The following is a 20551-nucleotide window of genomic DNA, read 5'->3' on the forward strand; positions in this document are numbered from 1 at the left end:
CTATGGTTGAAATAATTGAGTTAATGTGCGGAGGGCTCGAAACAAAGTTGGTAGTTATGATCTGTGGTAGATTCTAGGATGGGCCTGGTTGGGGGACAAAATACTCCCTGACTTGGGCTAAGGTCCACAGAGCCTGATCAGGTTATTCCCTGAAGAAGGATGTTTAGTTTGGGGGGTGGGGGGACGGCAGAGGGGATGGTGGTCCCTCAGACAGTCTGTGGGGGTAGCACTTGCTGAACATCTGGGCACAGGGATTTGGCTCCGCTGTGGGGCGACAAATGAGCTGCGTTCTTGGCCACGGTCACGTAGGTCTGTTCTGATCCACCAGTGTGGCCACTCAGGGCAGCACTGGCGTTGGTCACACATGCCTGTTCTGGGCATGGTCACTGTGGGCGGTTACTGGGGAATCATTGGGCGTGGAGCTACTCCTGGATAAGTCGTCCCCCTCTGCTCCCGCTCGCGCCCCTGGGGAAGTCTGCAGCACCCTGGACCCCGGGGAGCGGCCCGCCGCTAGGGGGCGGCCGTTGAGAGGGGAACCAGCCGCGCGAGTCCGCTCCCTTGGGGCTCACTCTCCCGCCGCGTCCCGGGAACGGTGGGGTGACAGCGGGGTGGGGGGCGCACGCTTCGTGGGTGCGAGACACAGCGAGCCGCCTGGGTATGAGTCAGCGCGCGGGGGGCTAGGGAGCTCCGCGAATAGTCACGGAATCTCACTCACGCTCGGCTCCTCCACCCATCCCCGTCTAGCGCGTGTGTCCCAGTCCCGCGCGTGTGTGCGCACACGGCACGATGTCCGATTCCGGGCTGCGTGTGCCTGGTGAGGTGGAGATGAGGGGGACAGGGGAGCGTCCCTGGCAGTGTTTCCACGCCCATGTGGGGTGAGGGGGTGTGTCCTGGTCAGGGTACGTGTGCACCTGTGTGTGTGTGTGTGTGTGTGTGTGCGTGCGCGTGGGTCAGTGCAGAGCGCTTGCGTCTGCGCCCGGGTCTGGGTGTTGGCGCAAGCCGGCCCGGGGTTCCCAGCCCTGGGGGTGGTGGGGAGGCAGGCGTCAATGCCTGGGCAGCCCCGGCCGGCGGCGGCTCGTCACGGAGCGGCCTGCGCGGGGAGCGCGCGGACTGGCGCGTCCCTGGGAGGGGCTGGGGAGTGGGGGCGCAGGGGGCGGGCCAGGTCCCAGGGCGGGGCGCCGGCTCGGGGGACCCGCGCGGCTGACGTCAGGCGACTCCTTAAATAGAGCCGGCAGCGCGCGCGGCTCGGCATTTCTCTAGGAGCCCGAGCGGGGCCCGCGCCAGCGCCAGCGCCAGCGCCACCGTCCGGTCCGCCCGCCCGCCCGCCTGCCCGCGCCGCCACCGAGCGTTCGGGGCGCCGCGCTCCGGGGACCGGGCATGGGGCTTCGGGCTTCGGGCGCGCTCCGGAGCCGGCGCACGTGAGACCCGAGCAGCGCCGCCCGGAGCCCCGCGGCCCGGGACGGGGAGATGCGGGGCGCGCAGCCGCCCGCGCCCCGAGGAGCCGCCGAGCCCGGGGTCCCCGGGCATGGTGCGCGCCCCGGCCGGCAGCGCCCGGAGAAGACGGCGCCCCCCACGCCCGCCCCGCGGGGCCGGAGCCGGGCCCGCGCCGCGCCTGCCCCCTAGGCGGCCGCAGGGCCCCAGCAGCTCCGCCGCCGGCGCCCCCCGGAAACCATGACCCCCGGCGCGGGCCCATGGAGCCATGGCCTATAGGGTCCTGGGCCGCGCGGGGCCAGCTCAGCCGCGGAGGGCGCGCAGGCTGCTCTTCGCCTTCACGCTCTCGCTCTCCTGCACTTACCTGTGCTACAGCCTCCTGTGCTGCTGCGACGACCTGGGCCGGAGCCGCCTCCTGGGCGCGCCTCGCTGCCTGCGCGGGGCCGGCGCGGGCGGCCAGAAACTTCTCCCGAAGTCCCGCCCCTGCGATCCCCCGGGGCCCACGCCCAGCGCGCCCGCCGCCCGCCTGCCGGCTGCCAACCACTCGGGCTCGGCCAGGCTGGGCACCAAGCGGCTGCCCCAAGCCCTCATCGTGGGCGTGAAGAAGGGGGGCACGCGGGCCGTGCTGGAGTTCATCCGCGTGCACCCGGACGTGCGGGCCTTGGGCACCGAGCCCCACTTCTTCGACAGGAACTACGGCCGCGGGCTGGACTGGTACAGGTAAGGAGGGGGCGCCCCCTCCCGCGCGCCGCGCGCCGCGCCCCCCTCCCCCGTCGCGTGCATCCTTAGGGCCGCCTCCCGCGTCTTCTCTCCCCCTTAATCCTGCTCGTTGTGTGGGTCCAGGCTGACACGTGGGGGGGACTCCACGGAGTAAATCCGCTGAACTTCCCAGGGATGGTGTAGACGGCCACGCGCTTTCTAGAACTGCAAAGGGCAGCTGTATCTGGAGGCGCCGGAACGCAAGGGGTGTCTCTAGCCAAACCTCCGGGCGAGCCGGTGGGCTGCCTCCTTGTCCAGCCTCCGGGGTGGAGCAGGGTGCCGGGGGCCAGGGGGGCGCTCCCCTGACCTTCGCTGATCTTTCCAGGCATCTGAGGGACCCTGAGAAGGGAAGCTTGGAATAGGGCCCCCTTGCGGCAGGGCGCGCGCCTGGGTGAGGTCTCGGGCCAGAGAGGTGTGGGGATGAAGGTGGTCCCTTCTGGAGGGTCATTCCCAGCTCCAGGTATTTGCTGCTCTGCGTGAGCTGAGACCCACCTCTCCCTGCCCCCCCCCCCCCCAGTCGCTCTGACTCTGAGTTAGTGGTCTTGGGTGGTGGAAAGGAACCCTGGATTTGAGTCCTCTGTCACTTAGCTTGAGCAAATGCCTGAAACTCTTCGAGATCCATCACAATGGGCAGGAAAACCTTCCAAGGTCTTCCTAAAGTGCCTTCAAAGTGTAAAAAAGACACCTGCACTAGGTGGTGCTTCTAAACCAGCAGGCAGGATATGGAATTTGGGATACAGCCGGCGCCTCACATAAGGGCTGGCCTGGGTCCTAGGGACAGCCAATCATAGACTGTTCACTCCTCCACTGCACTGACAGGGATGAGAGGCCCCCAGGCTGGTGGTGTCTGAAGGGGGATAGCCTGAAGCTTCTGGAAGGTGACAGCCTCTGCTATTCAATGCCCATCTGCCTCCTAGACCCAGTGTGGTGCAGGATTGGCCCAAATGTGGGCTGAGTCAGGGCATCCCCCAGAGTGAAATAATGTATGTGCTCCCCATAACACGTGGGTCCCAGAATTCCCATCATTTACCTGACCCCTTGAAGACCTTCTAGAAATGTCTGCATAGTACTGGAACTGGGGAGGAGTAACATGGTAGCTGACACAGTAACTACAGCTGATTTTTGCTACTACCTGTTAGTAGAAGTCGTAAGCATATTGGACAAATGAAAACTTCATTAGAAGAAGGGACCGCTCTGGGCTCACAATAAGGGGCCCTTGGATTTCCAAGGGGACAACAGGGCCACTTAGCCCTGACCTGCAATACTCATGGTTGTGGGGGCAAAGGACGGGACACGCACTGTCCCTAGGAGGCAGACACACACTGTGTCTCCGGTAGAGCCCAGCAGGAGACACCCAGCCTGTTGGTGGCCCTGGCACCGTTATGTTGGCTGAATGGAATAGGGTGACACAGAACGGTAGGTCCGGTGCCTCCCGAGCTGTGACTCACAGGCATCCCGTCTGGGTGTACGGGGCGTTCGAGGACCGCGTCAGAGCCAGACCCTAGGGAGAGGGAGGCAAACGCATGGGGCAGCAGAACCCTGTGTGGGTCAGCCATGGTCAGCATGGTAATGCACAGCAGGCTTTCCTCGATGGAAAATCTGAAAGATTATTGTGAAACCCTTTGCCAGTACGAAGTACCTTTTAAGTGCAAAATAGCAAAATTCTGAGCTTTTAGGTATTGTGTCCTCCAGTAAACCCCATACCCCACACCCAGCGTCTGCCCTCCTCTCTCCTGGGTCCACCAGCAAACAACTTACCCCAGGCTTCCTTTGCAGAGCCTGTGTCATTCAGGGATGGCTGCTTTTTATTTTTAACCTTGGCATGTGTGATTCTAAGCCAGCTTAGCTGTGAACCTTAGAGATGGGAGCCATGCCTTTTTTTTTTTTTTCTTTTATAGCACATTTGGATTCTGCTAAAATTCTCAGCTGAATCTTGGTAGGTTTTATTTAACATCAAGCACACTGACAGCTCCACTTCTCTCTCTCTCCCCCCTCCACCCTACCTCCCAGGGTCTGAGTTTACCCTCCCTATCACCCTTTGTGTCTCTAGAACGATTAGCCCAGAGGTCTGGCACCAGATTGCCCCATCTTACCACTTCCCCGGGAGGGCTGGGAGCCTACAGCTCAAGAAAGGGCTGTGTGGTTTGTGCTTCTCTCCGTCGCAGACCCACACTCTCAGAGCCCAGGGGTTAGGTTGTGGATTGCCATTTCTACTTAAGGTCGTACTGCCTCATTAGGAGGCTGTTTCCACACTTTCCAGAACATTTCTCTGTATGTGCTTTATCCTTTATTACTACTCAAGAAATAGGCATTCGTTGCAGGAGTGACAGGGATTCTTGTGATCCTTTAAAACCCATGTTCTCACTTTATCCCCAAATTCTGTGAGTTTGGACAGCAGGTGATAGGATGCTCCTCTTTCTGCCCACTGCCTGTGTCATTTCACAGATGTGAAAACTGTAGCCCCAAAACAGCATCTTAAATGGGGTCACAGAGCAAGTTGTGAGCCAGAAGTCAATGGCATGCTGTATCCCACAGAGATACACACACTCGTGTGTGTGTGCGCGTTTCCAGCCAAGTGCGCTGGTGGTTGCTCTGCACAGCTTGCCACCATAGTGCCAGCGTCTGCTGGGTAGGCATGGCCAAAGAGCCCTTGCACCCATGGTGGCAGACTGTTTTGCAGAGGTGGAGTTCAGAGTGACAGACAAGCAGGCCGTGGATCACATTATAATCTCTCCATGGCCAAGTCCCCGGGGACAGCTTCCTGGGTCCCGAGGCCCCAGAACAGAGAGATAGTAGAAAAATCCAACGTTACCCTCAACCCAAAGGAGAGCCTTCTTTCTATGGAGAGAAGCCAGGAGGAAACAAACAGTGCCTGAAGACGGAGTGCTTCCACCTGGAGAGACCAGGAGCCGGAATCTGTGCCTGCCTTGTCTCCACCTGAGCCCCTTCTAGGAACCAGCCCAGTTCTGGCCGCCCTAGGAGAGCTCAGCACTCTGCTTTGGGATCCCTCCCCTTAGATGTTTCTCTGAGTTCTGTCACCTACATGTGTCTGGCTTGGTTGCCCTCTCCCAGTTTAGCTCCCTAAATGGCAGCTGGGCCTGCAGGGTGAGGTCGACTAGATGTCTAGACAGGTCGGCAGAGTCACAGTAGGTTGAAGAGGGAACCAGGGATGGTGTCCAGATGCTGTGGGATTGGCAGACTGTGGTCCTCCTAGAGTAGGGCCTGTAGCAACCATCACAGAAGGTGGTTTTGAAGAATGAATGAAACACTGTGTGGGAAAGTGCCCTGGAAAAGTCTGTGAGAGGGGCGTCTGTGTGGCTCAGTAAGTTAAGTGTCTGCCTTTGGGTCAGATCGTGATCTCAGGGTCCTGGGATTGAGCCTCACATGGGGCTCTCTGCTCAGTGGGGAGTCTGCTTCTCCCTCAGTGTGCGTGCTTGCTCGCTTTATCTCTTGTTCTCTCTCTCAAATGAATCTTAAAAAAAAAAAAAAAAAAAAAAAAAAGTCTGTAGTATGTAAAGATGGGGCAGCCGTGTTACTACTGTTGCCACTGTGGCTGCTGCTTCTACCAGCACTTCTAGATCACTGTCAGTACTAGTAGTGTTAGAACTACTGGGCTTTGCCTCGGCTGCTGTTAACCAGATGGGGCTGAGGAATTAGTTCCCAGGACAGTAGTTCCATGATCAACTAGGTAGGGTCCTGATCTTGAGTTGTAATTTCAGCTCTGCTTCAATTTGCTTTTTTCGGTTTTGGTCTTCTTTTCCTCCCTCCCTCTCTTGCTTCCTTTCTTCAGCATCAGTAAAAAAGTGGCATCACATTTCTGGGTGTCCGTTTGCTCACCTTTAACATGGAACTGATGTCTGACCTGCTTTACAACCTTCATGAAACTCCAGTAAGACAATATGCGAAGAGGCCGCTCCCAATCTAAGATCATAGTTGGGATGTTCTCATTTAGCAAGGGTTGGGTGTGAGTCAGAATTACTTGGGGTCTTCACTTTTCATAGAGAAATACAAACTGTACATTGTCTAGTAGTTTTTAGTTTGGGGGCGGAGGTGCTCAGTTTCATCGGAAGTGTTCTCCGTTTTGCTAGTTTTTGGGGATGGCAGAGGGGTGAGGGCAGGGTGTGAGGAGGACGTGACTCCTCTCTCAGTGCATCGAAATGCCACCATGGGCAAGTTTAGACATGATCGTTGACTCTGTGCTCTGGTGACAACATTTTGATAGATAAGCCTGTTCTGTAAACTATAGGCTTCACATCTCAGGTTATTTGTTCAGCATTGATGGTGGTGTGGGGAGGGTGTGAGGCAGAGAAGACACAGCGTGTGCCCTGGACACAGCAGCCTCAGTAAGAAAGGGAATCAAAAGCAAAGAATACAGTCTATCACTGGTTGCAGCCCCTTTCAATCAGGAAGTCAAATTCTGATAGCAAAGCAAAACTTTAGAAAGAAATAAGACCAGGGGATCCCTGGGTGGCGCAGCGGTTTGGCGCCTGCCTTTGGCCCAGGGCGCGATCCTGGAGACCCGGGATCGAATCCCACGTCAGGCTCCCGGTGCATGGAGCCTGCTTCTCCCTCTGCCTATGTCTCTGCCTCTCTCTCTCTCTCTCTCTCTCTCTCTCTGTGTGTGACTATCATAAATAAATAAAAAAATTTAAAAAATAAATAAAAACTTTAAAAAAAAAAAAAAAGAAATAAGACCAAAGGGAGAAGTCTATGCCATCTTTAACCAACTGAGCAACACCTGACATGGGCTGCTTCATGCCGGTCAGGTGTGCACAGAATCATGCGCGTGCACACCCACACATGTGCCCTTGCACGCCCAATTACAGCGTCTCTGCAGACACAGGTCTTAAGAGGAGTTTTCCTGCCTTGGTCCAGGAGGATGTCACATATGCTGATTAAATGAAATCATTGAGTCCATAAATCCTCCGTCCTTCGTGCGCTTGCTGTCAGCCTGGCAGCACGCTGGAGATGTAATAGTTAGCTCTAGCACGTGTACGGTTGTCAGGCACCTCGGAACATTCAGGATGGGCAGGCTGAACTGTCATTGCTCAGAAACATGTTTTGAAGAGCTGGCTTCACTCCCCACCCCCAGAGCTTACAGGGACAGTGGGTGAGCTCACCCTAGAACATGCTATCCTCCAGGCCTCTGGTATGTGGCTACTTAAGGGGAAAAGACCCTACAACCCTAGTGCTTTTCAAGCTGCCACGCGTTGTTAAGGCTATTTGGGATGTGAAAATATCATTTATCAAAGATTCTAAGAGCCCCTCTCTTCCTGCATTTTTAACATCCCTGAAATGGGGGTACCTGACATTTGATGGGATCTTAGATGCAGTGAGGTAATGCTTCCATGTTGGGTGGAAACTCTGTCCCCCAGAGCTGCCTTCTACCGTGGGGACCCATTTGGATCTTCCAAAGAGCCCGACAGTAGGTGGCAGATCCCCTGCCCCAGCAGGGAGCACCCAGGTTGCTGTCTCTACAGCCACCAGGGGCCCCTTCTGATTGCTCAGGGAGCTGCACCCATTTTAGATCTGTGTCACCCATGCCATCTCCCTGCCAGTGTCCATCCTGAAATGAGAAACAGTGTGGCCTGATTTCCCAAAAGGAGATAATAAGATGCCATAGCAGACATGTTCTTCTTGGGCTGCTGGACCGCCTGGATATTTGGAGGTGCATCCGGAGCATCCCTAACAGGCTCAGGGCAGAGGCAGTGCCCAACAGGTGCTACTGCCTGCATGCTTGCTAACGATCCCGTACATCTGCCGCATCAGAGTGCAGAACAACTCTCTTCCCTTTGCTTAGACCTCCGTGAGTCAGCCCTGAATGCCTGAGTGACAGAGTGGGTGGGGAGGAGGTGGGAGCACACAGCTCTCTATCCATCAGGGTCCCCTCACCTCCGGAGGACTTGGAGGGGAGGCCCAGAGGGCTTGGCAGCAGAGGGAGCGGGTAGTCAGGTTGGAGGGGTCGGAAAGGTGGCAGCCCGATCTAAACCTGTGGGACTCCCTCTCTCCTCCAGAGGTAACCCGGGACAGGTTAATCCGTGTATTTGTCAAATGCCTACCATGGGCCGGGCTCAGTGCCAGGCTGCTGTAGGCCAGCCTTTGCTGCCACTTTGTTCTCCTCATGGGCTGCAGGCATGGGCCGTGGTGCTTTTGTAGTCCACGGGCAGCTTGACGGGGTGGGTAAAGCCACCAGTGAGTGGAAATAACTTAGCATTTCAGAGGTAATTGCTGCCTGTCAAGCCACACAGCTGGGCTGTTGGCCCAGTGCTGTGTTCATGGAGGGAGGGTGGGGGGGTTGGCTTTCTCAGCAAGATAATGGCCGAGGGAAAGGGGGCATAACTGAGCATCTTCCAAGGCACACGGGCCAGGGCTACTGATCGGGTTGCCTGGGGCTTGGGCGACATGTGGCTTCCTGGGCGCAAGTCCACTGGGAGTGTCTTCCCAAAGCTTTGGAATCAGAGGCTCAGTGCCCATGGCCACCAGCTCCCCTGAGGAAGAAACCTAGTGCATCCGCTCGGGGTAGGAGCCAGGGACCTCTCCCTACCATCCTCTGAGAGCAGCGTTTCCCAAGCTTCAGACATCCTTATGCCACCTTCGTGATGTTTCCCAAACTCTGGCATGGCCTCTGCTATTACATTCTTAATATTTTTGTTTAAGTTAGCACATTTAAAGAGTGTAACTTTTTCATAAAGAACTGGGCTTATTTTTGTCTTCAGTGTGAATATTTTGGAAACTTAATGTAAACTTCAGAAGTGACAAAGGATGTCCCATGAAAATTATTCCGTCCTCCCCACCCCTGTTTCTGTGTGTGCAGTTCCTCTTCCCAGAGCCATCACATGTCCTTCTAGAGATGTGCTAATGTGTTTGTAAACCTAAGACACGATAGGCAGGTAGAGTGAAAACACATGTTTTTTAAAAAAACAACTTGATTTCAAAACCACCCTACATGGGAAACCAGCCTCACCTGCCACAATTAGAAGGGAAACGTAAGAATAAATAGTGCAATTGAAGTTTGCTTCCTCAGGTGGCTAGGATGTTCCAAGCCTGTGGCTTGCCCTCTAAAAGAGGGTACTAGGGGATGCTAGTAAGAGCCAGTTAAAGAAATCTTAATTTCAGCATGAGACTTTCCTTTTTCCTTGGTGTAGGTGAATAGAAGGAGTGGAAGCAAAATGTAAAAGGTAACAAATTTTCTCACCATGAGAAATAGTCAATGATACTTAATAAATAATTCATAACTTAATAATAATTCACAACTACCCAGTGATCTTTAGCAGGTCTGTGGAGTACTCCAGATTACCGAGATGAGCCATCCAGCCGACATCCATCTGGGGAAACACTGCTACAATTTGCAGGAAATCCACCCTAAATAAATCCTGAGAGGTTTCTCCCTTTCAGATTCCTTTGATGTGTTAATGATTGGAAGAGACAGCCAGAGGAAAACTTAGAACAAATAAGAGCTTTCGGAGAAGTATTTTGACTTGCAGTATTTACAAGGGAGCCTAGCCTTCAGAAGAATAGGCTTCCCAGAATAAAGGGTATAGCAGTATTTAAAGGGGGAAATAAAACCAAATCGAAACCTTGCCATTGGTTTTTTCACTGTTCCCATGGGTGGAAAAACCGCATTCTTCCCCACGATTATCAGATCAGATCTATGTGGGTCGTTACATACACATCTGCAAGGCATCAGTGTTGCAAAAGTCAGACGTATAAGTTGTTTCCACTAGGGACTCAACAATTTATGGCAACCTAGGGCAATTGGGCTCAAGCCTTTTTTTTTTTTTTTTTTTTGAGGCTTATGCAAGACAAGTTGTCTTTTTAAATTTTCAGGATGCAAATTCTACTTCTACTTCTTCTACTTTGTGATGCATGATGTGAGACTCCAACTTAGTATCAGGACAAGATGACACTTTTGCTTTCTCAGCTCCGTAGAGGGAGCTCCACAGGGGAGAATTGTCCCTGGGACATACTGTCCCTGGATATCCAGCAGCAGCAGTTTAGAGGGTGTCTGTGATGTCAGGGCTCCCCGAGCTTGCCTTTAGGTGGGTAGATCGCCATCAACACTGATGAAGAGGTGGTTGGCTTCCTGCAAACTCAGCCCCCCACCACCCCCGATCTCAGCTCTCACAGCTGGGTGAAGGAGTCCCGCATCCACCTTGAGGCTGGTGGAGAGATGAGCAAGGCATTGCAGCCTTGGCTCTTGGGGGAGCCATGCTCCTCTGGGGGAATGAGAAGGAGCATCTCATTGGAAGAAGGGAGAACAGCCCAGATTCAAAGGGCATGGGCGAGATGACCTCAAAATGGGATTAAGGAGGCAAAAAGCACCAAGGCAGGTGGTTTCCATGCAGTGGCTAAAAACTCACCTCTGGAATCAGAATGAACAGGTTGGACTCTCACTTCCAGCCCCTGCCAGGTGTGTGTCCACCAGCCAGCGGCTTCTCTGGCTCAGTTCCATCTGCATACTGGGATGAATCCTGTTTCCTCACCCCAGTAGCTTGCTGTGAGGATCGAATGAGTGATAACATGCACAGGTGCTCAGATTTCTGGCATCAGAAGGTGTCCAACAAGGGTTACCTGTCATTATTAGTCTGTATTGAGCTAGATGCTGAGGGCCTAGAGATAAGTAGGGTATGGTTCCTGCCACGGGGTTTCATGGTTTGATGCGGTTATGAGATGTTCATGGAAAATCAGATGGTGAGAGATACCATGTAGAGATCCAGGCAGAGCTGTAGCAGCACAAAAAGGAGATGAAATCCAACTGGGAGAGTTTTGGAAGGCTTCCTGGACGACGAGGCAGTGTGTTATTTGGGTCTCAGGGGGCAGATAGGATATTCAAAGGGGGTGGCTGAAGTTGGGGGCAGGGGGCGTCTAGAGACGCTGTTTCTAAGTACATTCATGCCACAGTTTCACTTCTCATTTCAGTCCTGTGCACATTTATTGACCACCGACTAAATACCAGACACAGACTATATACCAGTGCTAAGCCCTGGAAACGTGAAGATGGGAAATAGGATCTCTCCCTTAAAGAGTAGAAGGGCACACAAGTCCAGTAGCAAGACTAGCAGAGAGGGAGAATGCTTCAGCCCTGTGGGATCACAGGGGAGGGGTCCCCACCCAGCATGGCTTAGAGAGGCACTGTGGGGAGCTGATGCCTCAGCTCTAGTGCATTGGCATTTGCCGTATCCTAGATCTGGCTGCTTCTCGTTGTGGAGGCTCCAGCTCAGATGTCACCTACTCAAAGGCATCTGTGTTGGACACTAGATACGGTGTGAAGGTGCATATGCAGGATGTGCTGAGGGATTTGGCCATGGCGAGGCGAGAGGGTGGGGTGTCAAGGAAGGCCGAGGTGGGACGAGGGCGGTGGTGGTGCTGCTTGCTGCCGACTACCTCCATTAATGGCTTGCTGTCTTTCAGGCCCTGACCAGTGACAGGCTGGGGCTTGACCCTCACACTCTTCCTATAACAGCCCCTGGCTTGCCTGGCCAGATGTCTATCTCTAGTTGTCCTTGAACTAACCAAAGACAGGAAAGTCATGTTCTGTGGTAGCTTGGAGGCTTCAGAGTCTCCTCCAAATAGGTAGGAGATGGCATTGTCCCTCTTTCTAGGGATCTCTGAGGCCCTTTTTGCAAATGCAGCATTCTTAGGTAACGTCTTGAGATCCTTTGAAGGTTAAATTGGCTTTGCTCTGCCCCAGAGTAGGTACATGCCACTTGGTGTATATGTGTCCTCCAGTTTCTCATTCTCATTCCAGCCTCATCAACATGCATGACGAGGGAGCAGCCTTGATGGCATTGCTAGATTGAGGGGGCTTGCATGTGTGGGTCCCTTCAAACAGAACTGAACACTGTAGTGCCTTTCCGCAAGATAATGGGGATCTGAATCTCCCCGACCTCCCCGGAGCTGCCAGAGCATGGGAAAATATTCTCTGCTTTGGCAGCCTCTTTGCAGTGTTTCTGCTTTGATGGTTTTAATGAAGATATGAAATCACCTAACAGCTTTCATTTTGCTCAAGCGAGATGGCTGAAAGTGGAGGTAGCATTTCCCAGGATCAATCCCCATTTTCAGAAGTGGTTGGTTAAACTGTCTGCAGTTTATGGCCACTTCTGGCTGAAACCATGGGGGATCTGAATTATTAATTCCGTGAAAAATGAGTTAAGTCATTGCAAAGCTCCGTGGTGGCAAAATCCCTACTGGAGGCCCCCTTCCTGTCTGGTACTTTCTAGCACAGACGTCTCCCTAAACCAGAAGTCCTGGAGCCCCTTGACTGGATCGCTGTCTGCCTGTCTGTCATTTCTCCAGGAGAGAGAGAACTTGACTTGATTCAGTTATTTCCTGCGGAGGATGAAGCAAGGGAAATGGGCATAAATGACTCTGGGAAGTATTTATGTCAAAGCCATTTTGATAGGCACTCAAATTTGGGCATCATTCAGAGGACAAGTGTGCAAGCAAGGTCATCTCTCCACCATGCACCCCTGAGCACCTCTACCCTCTCCGGGTGGCTGATGCCCAGGGAAGTGTGTAAAAAGCACGGAGAGCTCTGAGCTGGTATGAGTATGGCATGGTGAGCAGGGGCAGTGACTGAGCTGCCCAGACCTTGCATCTTGCAGAGGAGCAGTTTGGAGTGACAATGGCATCCTCCAGGAACTCCGTAGACACACACACACGTGAGTGAATGACGTTGGCTGTGGGACAGGAAAGAAAAAGGACAAGACCAGTCCCAGTCAGAGAGGGTGCTTGTCCCATTTAGAGGGGACATCCACTAGTTAATCTCAACAGATTTATTGCCAGATCTTCTAGGTTTTTCCTTTTTTAGAACAAAACTTAAAATGTGGCATCTTTAAAAAAGAAAAGCAAAATTCAATTTATAATTGTGTCTTACTGATTCATAAGTTCTGTAGAATAGCTGTGGACCAAACCGAGCATGTTTTGGGGCTGGATGTTACCTGTAACTAACCATCCTTTCATGACTTGGACAGGCTGGGTCGTAGAAACAGGCACCACTGCTTGCCTGTCCTGCCTATGGCCTGCATTAGCTCTGAGGTGAGTTGCCACCTTTCTAAGCGTGGCTTTCTCCTATGCAAGATGGGACTAGGTGGTTGTAGTGACTCAGTGTTGTGAGTACACGTTAGATTTTATTCCTGTTGTGATCCCCCTTCCGGGATCGTGCTCGGGAGAGGTATGACTGTCACTAAGCTGATGGGCATGCCTGGAAGACAGAGGCACAACATGGACCTTTTCAAGGGGAGGAAAACTGGAGTCTTATCAGTTGGGCCAATAGGGAGGAGAAGAATCTAGAGCCAAGATGACCTATGGTTGGAGGAACCCATGTGCTTCTAGAACTGGCCCCCAGGGAGGGAGCCTCCAATCCCCAGCACCCCTTGTTATCATTCTTGTGTGTTGTCCTTGGAGTCCCTGGAGGATCTTGAGTTTGTGATGCCACCCCTGCCCCAGACTGCCATTGCAGCTTGGGCATGGCCCCCAGTGCGCAGGGCCATTCAGAACAGCTCAGTACTCTACAGCCTTCTGATCCTTCTTTTTTCTTTCATAACTGGATAGGGTAGAGCAGCTCAGCGGTCCATGCTTTACAGATGACCTGGCTTGCACAAAAGGTACCTGTCTCTCTAACTCAGTGGTTGGGTGTAGACAAAAGTCTAGCTTGGAGAGTGGATCTTGCTAGCAAGGAGAGGCTAAGAGGGATGGGCAAGGGGTAGACCTAGAGATCAGCCTGGGAGAATTTTTGTTCAGCCTCCACCAGGAGTTGACACCTTCAGAATGACAAACACTGGGATGGGGGCTGCAGAGGAGGCTGGGGGAGGGATCATGATGGAGTCGAGGAGGCAGCTGCCCTTGAGGAGGACCAGTTGTGTCAGAGTTGACACTGTTCCCTTTCAAGCCAAGCAGACCTGTGATGGGCAGAGAGGTCCTTGGGACCTCTACATGGTCAGTACTGAGACCCCGGATACATGAACCGTGGATGGAAGAGCTGGCTCTGTCACGCCTGGGGCCAGCCTTGTCTATTGGCCTCCTCAAGCATAGGGTCACCATGGTTCTGAGATCTGACACCGCATCATGACCTTCAGTCACTTGGAGACCATCTTCACAGTTGGGGATGTGTCTACAGAGCTTCCATTTACGTCACATGACCTTTAAAGTTCACTCATAACTTTTGCTGTAACATATTCACCTCAACGTGAAACTTCACGTCACCAACCTATGTGAGAATCCCCCACTGGCCCTGAGTAGAAAATTGTCATAAAAACAGAGTCAGTAGAAACCAAACAGCACACTTCAGTTCCAGCCCGTAGAGTTGTCTGTGCCACGCTCGGCTGGAGCCGGAGACCCAGTCTCGTTCTTTCTGGTGAGGAGAGGGATGGGGGATGGAGCCCATTAGAGAGGCATTAACAATGTTTTAGCACCTGAGACTCTCTCCATGGGGTAATAGGAAGATTTGAATAGAAAGAAAAAGGAAAGATCATTATTTTCTGGTGATGTGATAAAGTGGCATCATGGGTCATGGCCATGGGCCACCTACATTTTTCCTTTTCAGCTGGTGGTACACGTCGCACACTTTAGGGACCTACCGGCCAGCCCACTTAGATCCCTCTTGCTTTGATGTCGCTGTATTATTTTATCATACTTGCTTGTCATGGTCCATCAACAGCTTGGGAGGGACTGGCTGACATTACCAAGTCTGGGTGGTTTCAAAAGCTGTGATTCCAATTTTAATTGCAAATTGATGGGGCATTATGGGAAAAGCGAATGGAGACGTGAAGATCTGGAAGAGAAGATCCAGCTCTGCTGTATTTTTAGATTTTTCTTTTCCCCCCTGGATCGGTTTTGTATAATTTTATCTGGACTCTCGGTTTGGTAAGTTCCAGCAGCTTCTCGCTACTCTATTACCTGAGGGCCAACCCAAAGTTGCTTTACAATTCCAGTTTAAACGACCTGCGTAAAACCTTTATCTGTTGCTCCTTAAAAACACTGTGACTTGGATGAATGTCAAAGGCATTATGCCGAGTGAAAGAAAGGTTATGTACTGTATGATTCCATTTATATGACACCCTCAAACAGTCAAAACTATAGTGATAAAGAACAAATCAGTGGTTGCCAGGGTTTAGGGCAGGGGGAGGATATGATTGTAAAGAAGCAGATAAGGAGATTTTTTTAGGGGGTGATGGGGCCGTTCTGTATCCTGATTGTGGTGGCGATCACATGAATCTATACACGTGTTAAAATTCATAGAGCCGAACACCAGTCAAAAGTCCATTTCACTGTGCAGTACTTTTAAAGATTAAAAAAAAAAACCCAAAACTTGATTTAAAAAAGAAAACATCTGGGATTGTGGAACTCTGCCGCCAATAGGCATCCCAGGTCCCAAATCCTCATTACCAAAAAGCCAACAGTTCCCACATTTTTGGAGTTTACCAGCCTTCCTCACTTCCACCCTGATTATGAATTAGAATCCGTCCCCCCCAGCCCAGCCTCCCCTTTCCTGAACGATGTGAGGAGCTGAAGCAAAGCTTGGGACGTTCCCATTGAGGTCTGGGGCCACAGTGGGGCTGGCACAGACATCCAGCCAGGTTTCCCCCTGAGGGTCTCAGGTCGGGACTGTGGGCAGCAGCAGTGGCAGATGCATCTCATGATCAGAGTGCCTGCTGGTGGGTAGCAGACCTGCCTGTGGTCCTGGGGACATTCAGCGTGGGGAGAAATGGGTCACAAACCACGGTTGGAAGAAGAATTGAGGATTCCCCCTCAAACAAAAGCGTTCACAGTGTACTGATAGCGTGTCTGACCTCCTGACCACCAGACAAACCTAAGGACTGAACTAAGCAGCATCCCCTTGCTCACCCCAGCCTCCACCCTCAACCAACCCAGCGGAGACAAAGTGCACCCTGTCCAGCCTGAGCACCCCCAGAGCTGGGGAAGAGCACCATAGGTTGGAGGTGCCCAGTTTCCCTCTGCCCAGCACTTGGTAGAGACCCCATGCCTCCCCGAGCCCCTGCATGCCGCAAGACTTCACTTCCCAGCTGCTGCCCAAGGGGGGCACCCAGTCATGTTCTCTCTTCCCATGGTGACAGAAATCAGACACAGTGACCACGCCTATAACAGAAAGCAGCCACAAAAGCCACCAGGCTCCCCTGCATCCTCCCCTGAACCCCACTTCCTCCTGGGCTTGGTTTGAATGGGTTTCTTTGCCTTAGGTGGCTAAGACGATACTTGGATGGTCGTACTGAAGCCACCTACCTGGGCTGGAGGCAAAAGTGTGCACATTGCCAGCCCATGGGTGGTGACTAGATTCATGGAAGTGGCTGCAGTTAACTCTGGAGCCCGAATAGCTGCAGCAGGAGGGCACGGGGGTAGGGGGCATGACCAGGGAGTAAATGAATGTGGGTGACAGGGAGGAGGCAAAGGGTGGTCTGTGCAGAAGCCACAGTGAAGCAGAGGTCAGGTGCACGTTCGAGATGCCCACCCATCCAGCATCCCTTCCTCTGTGCCAGCCCCTGAGGGAAAGATTGCTTCTATTTTCTCAACTTTACAATTTTCCCATGGTTACTGGTCTGTTTGGGCTCTTCTAGAGTCAGCTTCAGCAAATCATACTAACCTATCTTAAAAAAAGATGATCATACTACATATCAAGACGTCTGACATCTGCTGCTGGCCTCAACGTCCCCAGCATACAAATACTCAGGCTTTTCTGATTATAATTCATCTATAAGTAAAGAAGAAAACATGCTAATAAAGATAGAGCCACATGCTGGAATTCAGCATAGCAGATAAAGAAAAATACACGCTGACATGGGAAGTTCTCATGATCTATTGTTCAGGTGAAGAAAGAGCAAGGTGAAAAACACACTTTGTGTGAAATGGAGGGGGATAATATATATCAGAATTTTCTTCCTGATGCATACATAAATTTTGAAAGGATACACAAGAAACTGGGTGGCTAGGGACAGGGTAGGAGGGAGATTGTCACTACACACGTTTTATATTTTTTTGAGCTGTGTGAGTATATTCTTTGAAAAATTAAAATAGAAACTGCATTATGACAAAATAAGGAAACTGATAAAAGGATTAAAAGTCCCCCAAATGGTACTTATGGTTGGAACCACTGTTAGCATTCTGTTTTTTACCCCACCAGACAAATCTATACCATTCTATGCATACATATATATTATTTTACATCATTTTATAACTTGCGATTTCATTTAAAAATATAACATGGATATCCTTCCCTGACAATATGCATGGATCTACAGAATCATTTAAAATGCCTTTAGTTAGGGAATCCCTGGGTGGCTCAGCGGTATGGCGCCTACCTTTGGCCCAGGGTGCGATCCTGGAGTCCTGGGATCAAGTCCCGCGTCGGGCTCCCTGCGTGGAGCCTGCTTCTCCCTCTGCCTGTGTCTCTGCCTCTCTCTCTCTATGTCTATAATAAATAAATAAATATTTTTTTAAAAAATAAATAAAAATAAAAATGCCTTTAGTTAGACCATTATTTATTTAATCACATTAAAAAAATAAAAATAAAAATGCCTTTAGTTAGACCATTATTTATTTAATCACATTTAATCACAATAATCATATTGACACTTAGCTTGTCCTCACGTTTTATTATTTAAAAATGTCAGCCACAAGCATCTTGTCCATTTTCTTCCCCCTGAGGATAAATCTCTTACAGAAAAATTTCTGGACTTGAGAATAAGCATACTTGAAAGAAAAAAGTTTTTGAGACAAATTAGCAGTCCTCCCCTACCCCTATGACAATATGGCAGAGGCATCTCTACTCTCTACTGGCAGAGCTGAAAAGGGCTTTTCCTCCTATAACCTTGTCATGGCTGATTTTCAGCAATCGATTTGATGATCTTTGCCAATGTAATGCGTGAAAATAATCTCCTTTTAATTTGAAAAGTTTTGGTAGAAATTTAGACATGTCTACTGGCCACTGATATTTATTTTCTGAAAATTTTGGCTAATAGTTTTTACTTTCAGAGACTTTTGTCTTTTTAAAAGAGATGGCGAGAGATTCAGGATGTTCATTCTGGGTTCACTTCATACTTTTAGCACCATCTTATTTCAGATGTGTTTCTGGGTGAATAGAATTTGGCTGGCTTTTATGTATTTTTCTGCAGTCTGATAATCCTCTTTCAATAAGAGCATGTTTATGTGTGTTCTGATTATCAGCTTATTTGGACTTTGATCTATCATTTATTTTGTTCATTTTCCTTCCTCCTTTTTTTTCCCCTCTCCTGACTCTGCGATTGGATCAGTGGAGCTTACTTTTCTTCCCTCTATTGGAGTGGAAGTTATACAAGCTATATCTGTGCTTTTAATGCTTGCCCTTACATCTGACCAAGCAAAGCCTTAGCAAAAAGTAATAGAGCATCAGGACTCCCAACTTCTCCTGTGCCCCAACACCATCCATATTTTTTACCACCCTCCCCCACAACATCATCCATATTATGGTTGCCCAGTATTTCACTCCACTTACTTTTGTCATTTTAATATTTATCAAAATAATGCCTACATCGTCTAAACAGTTAAATAATATCATAAGGCTTATCATCAAAACTGCAGCCCACTGTGTATCTCCCAACATTCTGATTCCCATGCAGTGGAGCAACCGATTTTGATTGCTTTGGCTTTCTGAGACTTCTACGTTCCTCCGTATTACCAAATAATATGTTTATATTGCCACGTCTTATAAATCGCAAAAAGGCTAACCTTGAGAGCTAAAATTGCACCCCTCAATTGCTCAGGTAAATGAAGGATTTCAAAACTGCAGGTGTGCAATATGTAGAAAGTAATGATAATATGTATAATATTTGCTGAAACCAGTCAGATGTAGCCAAATCTGGGTGCAGCAGCAACTTGGCTTCTTTATGACACGAAAAAAATGAATTGACTAAGGATTCCACCCAAAAAAGTGAGTCGAATGATGTAATAGACAAGGAAAGGAGTCCTTTGGAAAGATGAAAACAAAATGAATTTATGAAAGCAGTAACATTAATTTAAAAAAAATAAGCCTTTGAAAGATCAATAAAGGGACGCCTGGGTGGCTCAGTGGTTGAGCCTTCAGCTCAGGGTGTGATCCTGGAGTCCTGGGATCGAGTCCCACATCAGGTTCCCCGTAGGGAGCCTGCTTCTCCCTCTACCTGTGTCTCTGCCTCTCTCTGTGTGTCTTTCATGAATAAATAAATGTAAAAAAAAAAATAAAAGAAATGTCAATGGTACCTAATCAAGGAGGAGGAAAGAAAGCTAACACAAATAGGCAAAATTAGGAATGAGAAAGAGCATGTAACCACAAGATTTTTAAAACTCCCCAAAGGGCTTAAGCATGCTGCAGAAGAAGCAGATAAAATCTAATATTTAGCCCTCATAAAGCACTCAGTGTATCTTAAAGATATTTTCTTAGCATGATCTTGAAAACAGTTTTCAAGCTAATTTTCAGCATGGTGGCCTGGGCGGCCAGGGGAAGCCTTTTCCCCAGACTCTGTCTGCTGGTAATCGTGGACATGCTCAAAGTGTAGGTACGGGAAGAGTCAGACAAGGCACTACAGCTAAAACCACAGTCTTAGCCGAGAAGTGAGGGAAGGTCATCCCCAGGAGCCACAGAGAATGGGCAGTGGCAGCCACCATGGCCCAGGACTAAGCTGCTTAGTAATTGGGACTAACTCCTCTCTTATGACGTGTCTTCTGTTTCAAATGCTACATTTGATGTCTCACTTCAGCTTTGAAACTGTAGTAACAGCAGAAGTCTGTGTTTATGTGTAGTGAGCCTCACCTTTCTTCTTCATTCTTTTTTTTTTTTTTAAGATTTTATTTATTTATTCATGAGAGACACAGGCAGAGGGAGAAGCAGGCTCCACACAGGGAGCCCGACATGGGACTCGATCCCGGGTCTCCAGGATCACACCCTGGGCTGAAGGCAGTGCTAAACCGCTGAGCCACGCAGGCTCATTAGTTCTTCATTCTTACTTATCTCTCAACCAGTTGACAAACTCTTATGAAGAAAAGAAACCTTTTTCTTCAGTTCCTGTTTTAATTTGAGCCCTTGTAGATTTGGAGACTTTCTGCTTTTCTCATGCATGAGTGATAATCTGGCTGATTTAAAAATTTTAGATAAAATCTTTCAAAAACACCTCTGAAGATGTGGTCCTGTTATCTTTGTGTGTGTGTGTGTTTATGTCTGTGCATCTATATGTGTGTTTCTGTGTATATGGCAGAGGAGAAGTTTGAGGTCAGCTGGATTCATTTTTTTCCCCTCTGCAAACTATTTCATTTTTCCTCTCCCTGTTTTTTTTTTTAAGATTTTATGTATTTATTCATAAGAGACACACAGAGAGAGAGAGGCAGAGACACAGGC

The 20551-nt window shown here is 50.3% G+C and overlaps 1 protein-coding gene across 1 annotated transcript in view; it reads left to right on the plus strand.

Moving 5' to 3' along the window:
- Positions 1 to 1597: 1597 nt before the first annotated feature.
- HS3ST2 (heparan sulfate-glucosamine 3-sulfotransferase 2) overlaps positions 1598 to 20551 on the plus strand; it is a 90354-nt gene continuing 71400 nt past the window's right edge. The window contains exon 1 of the mRNA XM_072836164.1: positions 1598 to 2151. Within this exon, the coding sequence (XP_072692265.1) occupies positions 1700 to 2151 (452 nt within the window). The 5' untranslated portion in view covers positions 1598 to 1699. The remainder of the gene's footprint in view (positions 2152 to 20551) is intronic.

The sequence above is a fragment of the Canis lupus genome, chromosome 8, assembly GCF_048164855.1.
Source record: "Canis lupus baileyi chromosome 8, mCanLup2.hap1, whole genome shotgun sequence".
In the NCBI taxonomy this organism is placed as follows: Eukaryota; Metazoa; Chordata; class Mammalia; order Carnivora; family Canidae; genus Canis; species Canis lupus.